Raw genomic sequence first — 6,242 nt, forward strand, 5'->3', positions numbered from 1 at the left:
GTGACCGAGGGACGTTCCCGGCACTGGGGCTGCAGCTGGGCAGGGTCCCACGCAGCGTGTCCCGCGCAGGCGCTGGGCGAGGGCGAGCAGGTGCGGATGACCTCGGAGGGCTCCGACTGCCGCTGCAAGTGCATCCTGCGGCCGCTGAGCAAGGAGGCCTGCGGGCGAGCGCGCGACGGCAGCCTGCGTGCCGAGGACTTCTACACCGTGGAGACGGTGAGCTCCGGGGCCGACTGCAAGTGCTCCTGCACCGCGCCGCCCTCCTCGCTCAACCCCTGCGAGAACGAGTGGAAGATGGAGAAGATGAAGAAGCAGGCGCCCGAGCTCTTCAAGGTACCGCGTGCTCCGTGGCTCTGCGCGGGGCTGGTGCCTGCACCCCCGGCTCAGCCTTGGCACCGCCTCCGCAGCTGCAGTCCATGGTGGACCTGCTGGAGGGGACGCTCTACAGCATGGACCTCATGAAGGTCCACTCCTACATCAGCAAGGTGGTGGCCCAGATGAACACCCTCGAGGAGGTAGGTCTGCGCCGGAGCGGCCACACACCCGGGTTGCAGCCTCGTCCTGCCCCCTAGGGACCCCCAGCCCCACACTGAGCTGTCTGCCAGGTCCTGTGGTGCTGGGGGCCACATCCATGGGGGATCCCTACACCGGGCCTGGTCCCTCCGCTCCCCACAGACCATCAAGAGCAACCTGAGCAGGGAGAGCGAGCAGGTGAAGCAGAGCGTCCTGCACCTCAGCGACCAGATGCGCCGCTACGAGAACTACTCCGACATCATGATGGGCATCAAGAAGGAGATCTCCAACCTGGGCCACCAGCTGCTGCAGAAGGACGCGGCAGCCGACAGCAAGGCGCAGGTAGGGGCCCGGCTGCCCTGCCCGTCCACATGCCGTGGGGCGCCGGGGCAGCAGGGCTGAGCGCTGCGCTCTGTGCCAGGACACGGCCGGTGGCCGCGGCAGGGAGGCGGGCCGGTACGCCGGTGCCCGCAAGAGCCCGCCGGAGCGGGGCAAGGCGGCAGAGACAGCCCCGCGCGCGCCCAAGGAGAAGCAGCCCAAGGCAGAGAAGCCCAGGAAGGAGCCAGCCAAGGGCCGGGGGGTGGCGCAGCCCACGCCAAAGCCCCGGGCGCCCGTGGCACCGCAGCCCCTGCTCCGCGGCGTCACCTACTACAAGTCGCGGCAGGAGGCGGAGGGGCCGGCCGGCGGCACCGGCCGTGGTGAGTCTGGGCCGCCCCGGGCGCGGGGAGCAGCTGCCCCGGCAAATCCATCCGGGCGCCCAGCCCGCATCATCCCCCCGTCCACGGGCACCGCGCTGGGGCCGGAGAGCAGCCCCCCGCGGCCGGGCACCGCCGAGCCCCCCGCCAACAGCAGCCACAGCCCCGAGGCGCCCGGCGGAGGTGGGTGAGCGTGGCGGGGGCGGGAGGGCCAGCAGCGTCCCCAGGCGCCCGTGCCGAACCTCCCTCCTCCTCTCGCTGCTGCCCCGCAGCGTGCGAGGGCACCCTGGCCTCGGTGGAGCCCCCGACCGAGCAGCACAGCTACGGGCGCAACGAGGGCGCCTGGATGAAGGACCCGGCAGCCAAGGACGACCGCGTCTACGTCACCAACTACTACTACGGCAACAGCCTCGTGGAGTTCAGGAGCCTGGAGAGCTTCAAGCAGGGTGAGGGCGTGCGGGGCTGAGGGTGCCAGGGGTGCGGGGTGCCCGGCAGCCCCTCACCGCCTCCCCGTGCCGCTCGCAGGCCGCTGGAGCAACGTCTACAAGCTGCCCTACAACTGGATTGGCACCGGGCACGTGGTCTATCGCGGCGCCTTCTACTACAACCGCGCCTTCACCAAGAACATCATCAAGTACGACCTGCGGGAGCGCTACGTGGCTGCCTGGGCGCTGCTCCACGACGTGGTCTACGAGGCCGCGACGCCCTGGAAGTGGCGGGGCCACTCGGACATCGACTTTGCCGTGGACGAGAGCGGGCTCTGGGTCATCTACCCGGCAGCGGATGACGACTACGCGCAGCAGGAGGTGATCGTCCTGAGCCGTCTCGACCCCGCGGACCTCTCTGTGCGCAAGGAGACCACGTGGAGGACGGGGCTGCAGCGCAGCGCCTACGGCAACTGCTTCGTGGTGTGCGGCGTCCTCTACGCCGTGGACACCTACAGCCAGACGGACGGGCACATCTCCTACGCCTTCGACACGCACACGGACACCGAGGCGGACCCCAGGCTGCCCTTCCTCAACCAGTACGCCTTCACCACGCAGGTCGACTACAACCCCAAGGAGAAGGTGCTCTACGCCTGGGACAACGGCCACCAGATGACCTACAGGCTGCACTTCGCGCTGTGAGCGCCCGGCCGGGCCCCGCGGCGCTGCCGGCCCATGGGGAGGTGCTGCCATGGGGCGCAGCCGCCGGCCCCGCGATGCCCCTTTGCTTCTGCCGCTTGCTAGCTTGTTATTTAACGCACGCGCGGCCCCGGGGTTCATCCCCTCCCGCCGCCGCAGGGCCCCCGCGCTCGCCAGGGTTTCCTGCCCATTTAGAAGTGAACAATATTAAAAAGCAACGCGCAAACCAGGCTCTGCGCTTGTGTCATTGCTCCTGGCGCGAGGCCAGGAACAGTGGGCAGGGCGTCCGTCCCTGCGGCGGCAGGGCGTCCCCCCGGCCATCCGTCCTGCAGCAGCGCGTCCGTCCCCGCTCCCCGCCGGCTCCCCCCGCGTTTGTGGGCGCACGTGGGGCGCTGCTCCCCGGGCCGCGCTGCCCCGCGTCCTCGCCCGGCCCCGCTCCGGCTTCCTCCCGCCTGGGAGCAGCGTTTGCAGCTGTCCGAGCTCCAACGCTCCTTCCCGACCCGCTCTGCTGCCGGGCAGGCCAAGGGCAGCCCGAGGCCCCGCGTGGGCAGCTCCCTCCCGCCGTCCCGCTGCCCACGGGGGCCACGTCCCCGGCACACCAAGCTGGCAGCATCGCCTGGCTCCATCCCGGGGGAAAGAGGGGAATTCTGCCATTTCCAGGTCCGAGCTGCAGCCTGAGCAGTAACAGCTGGAGCTGGCTCTCGCTGCCAGGGAAATGTGCTCTCACTTTAACCTGGCAAAAGCAGCAGGAGCGGATCCTGCCCGGCAGCTCCCGGCTGGCATCCCTGGCTGGCAGCACCGTGCCCGCGGGAACGGGCTGCCCGGCGCGGGGCTCCCGGTGCGCGGCCCAGCCACAAGAAAGGCCGCGGGCCGGACTTTCCCTGGCCTGGGTCACTGCCAGCCTTTCATCTCACACTCCCCGGCAAATCCCTGTCCAAACACTGCAGATTTCTGACATTTTTTTGCAGCAAAATAAACTCCCAGTGCATCTCTAATTCCGGGGCTTTGTTGTCCTTCCGCAGGGGCTGCAGTTTTGCTCCGCGCCGCCGTGCTGTGCTGGGGTGAGGGCCGCTCCGATGCCGAAGGAAAACACGGCAGCCGGCTGGTCCCCTCGGAGCCCCATGTCCCTCTCCATGTCCTCGCTCTCAGCTCCCTGGGAGCAGAGGGAAAACAAGCGAAAGAACAAACACGAGGGGAATGTTTGTCATTGCAGAGGGCAATGCTGGGGATATCGCAGGGATGTGAGACATTTCCGCAGCAGCGGCTTTGTACTGGCAAATGAATCCCCACGTAGGGCGGCTGCGGCCAGGCAGCACCAGGCAGGATGCGTGCGGTGCTGGAGTCCTCGCCGTGCCGGGATGTGTGCCGTGCCAGGCAGGATGCTCGCTGCACCGGGATGCATGCCGTGCCAGGTGGGATGCATGGGATGCGTGCCGTGCCAAGCAGGATGCTCGCTGCACCGGGATGCATGCCGTGCCAGGTGGGATGCATGGGATGTGTGCCGTGCCAGGCAGGATGCTCGCTGCACCGGGATGCATGCCGTGCCAGGTGGGATGCATGGGATGCATGCCGTGCCGGGCAGGATGCTTGCTGCACCGGGATGCATGCCGTGCCAGGTGGGATGCATGCCGTGCCAGGCAGGATGCTCGCTGCACCGGGATGCATGCCGTGCCAGGTGGGATGCATGCCGTGCCGGGCAGGATGCTCGCTGTGCCGGGATGCATGCCGTGCCAGGTGGGATGCGTGCCGTGCCGGGCAGGATGCTCGCTGCACCGGGATGCATGCTGTGCCGGGATGCCCACCCTGCTGGGCACACACAGCATGTCCAAGCCAGCAGCTGGTGAGAGCCCGGCCGTGCTGCGGAAGCCGGGTAGCGCCCGGCCCCACTCACGGGGCAGCGGGAGGACCCGCTCCACAAAGCGGCCCATGCCCGGGAAGCACCGGCTGCAGCTGCCCGGCTCTCCCGACCAGGCGGCGCGCAGGGAGCGGGTGCAGGAGCAGCCGCCGCGGTCCCTGCTCCTGCTGCTCCTTGTCCCTGCTCCCCTGCGCCCGCCCCCCGCCAGGTGCAGACCGGGACGGGTGACCGGTGCCAGGACACGGTGCCGGGCCCGGCCCTCCCTGCTGCTGCGCAGACATTCCTGCCCCCCGCGGCCGGCACCACCTCTGACCGTCGCGATTAAGGGATTAAACCCGCCCGGCAGGGAGGCAGGCGGCACCGCAGCGGAGACGCGGAGCCAGCGGGTACCCGAGGCCAGGATGTCGCAATGCAACGATCGGGAACGGAGCCAGGGCGGCCCCCAGAGCCTCCGCTGCAGCACCGGCCTCCAGCCCTCTCTGAGCAGGGAAAGGGAGGCAGCTGGGCCTGGCGGTGTCCCCGCTCCCTCCTGCACGATTGGGTTATTGGTGGAGACTTGCTGCATTCCCAGCCCAGGGAATGGGGGTTGGCAGCTGCTCCCGGCACGGCCGTGTTCCCTGAGGAAACGGGCTGCAGAAGGCAGCGACACGGGAGCGGAGGGAAGGGAGGAAGAGCCCGGCCAAGGCACGCGGCCGCGTCGCTCCCGAGTGGAAACGGCCGTTCCCAGGCTGGCTGCCCGGGGCCCTGGGCACGGAGCGCCCGGCCGAGCTATGCAGGCTGCAGCTCCCGGCCCTGCTGCCCTCGGGCGGGTGGCAGCGGCGCCGGGCGGGAGAAGGCTGCTACAGGACACAGGACTTTTCCAGACGTCAGGACTTGCTCCGTCACAGGCTGCCGCCCCCGCGGGACCGGGCGCAGCCCCCGCACGCTCCCCTGGCCCCAGCACAGAGGCCTCTGTCTGCGCGGGGCAGCACTGGCCCCGCCGCGGGGAGCGGGAGCCGCGGCCGGACACTGCCCGCATTGAGGGGCCGCCCCCCCGGCGCTGCCCGCGCACAGACGCGCATTCAGGGGCTGGCGGGTCGCACGCAGCGGGGCCGCGGCCGCGGGGACGTGCAGGGCTGGCGGGGTCACGGCTGAGCGCCCTGCGCCTCCTGCACCACGTCCTGCGCAACCTGCTGCAAGGGACATCTGGCACCCGCCTGCACGCGGCCCCCTGCTCAGCGCCCTGCATGTCCTGGGTGCACAACCACCGCCGCAACCTGCCCCCGTGCACCCCCTGCACGTCCTGGGTGCACAACCACCGCCGCAACCCACCCGCGCAGCCCCCTGCATGTCCTGGGTGCACAACCACTGCCGCAACCTGCCCACGTGCACCCCCTGCACGGACTGGGTGCACAACCACTGCTGCAACCTGCCCCCGCGCAGCCCCCTGCACGTCCTGGGTGCACAACCACAGCCGCAACCTGCCATATGCACCCCCTGCACGTCCTGGGTGCACAACCACTGCCGCAACCTGCCCACGTGCACCCCCCGCACGTCCTGGGTGCACAACCACCACTGCAACCTGCCCCCGTGCACCCCCTGCACGTCCTGGGTGCACAACCACTGCCTCAAGTTGCCCATGCTCAGCGCCCTGCACGTCCTGCCCGTGCCCAGCACCCCGCAGCTGCCGTGCGCAGCCCCCTGCACATCCTGCCATGTGCAGCCCCCTGTGCAGCCCTTGGCCCCTTCCCATGCCCGAGCCCCTGCCCTGCACCAGCCGCCCCCGCAGCCGCCCTGGGCGCCCGGCCAGCGCCTGGGGCGCCGGTGAGGGAAACATCTGGGTCTGGCGGAGCCGTTCCCAGGGCGCGCGGCCAGCGCGGTGGCATCGCCCCGGCCCGCGCGCAGGCAGCCAGCAGCTGCTCCTCAGCCCCGGTCCCCACCCTGGAAATTATTTATTTACTGAAGGAGACTTTTCCCAGGAAGCTGCTCAAATGCTGCGCCACAGCTTCAATTACAAGGAATAAATAAGCAGAGGAGGGCTCAGAGGCCCTGATGCTCTGCAAACACCGGCACTAA

General features: G+C 69.7%; 1 protein-coding gene across 1 annotated transcript; it reads left to right on the top strand.

Moving 5' to 3' along the window:
- The first annotated feature begins 43 nt into the window (after positions 1-43).
- OLFML2A (olfactomedin like 2A) lies at positions 44-2,335 on the top strand. The gene is given in 6 exon segments (XM_088525400.1): positions 44-333; positions 408-515; positions 676-855; positions 935-1,427; positions 1,481-1,654; positions 1,734-2,335. Coding segments are annotated over 6 exon segments (1,794 nt in total). The 5' UTR covers positions 44-96.
- The last annotated feature ends 3,907 nt before the right edge of the window (positions 2,336-6,242 follow it).

Source organism: Tinamus guttatus, unplaced genomic scaffold (assembly GCF_059628265.1).
Source record: "Tinamus guttatus ecotype Peru unplaced genomic scaffold, ASM5962826v1 Tinamus_guttatus_pri_ptg000226l, whole genome shotgun sequence".
NCBI lineage: Eukaryota > Metazoa > Chordata > Aves > Tinamiformes > Tinamidae > Tinamus > Tinamus guttatus.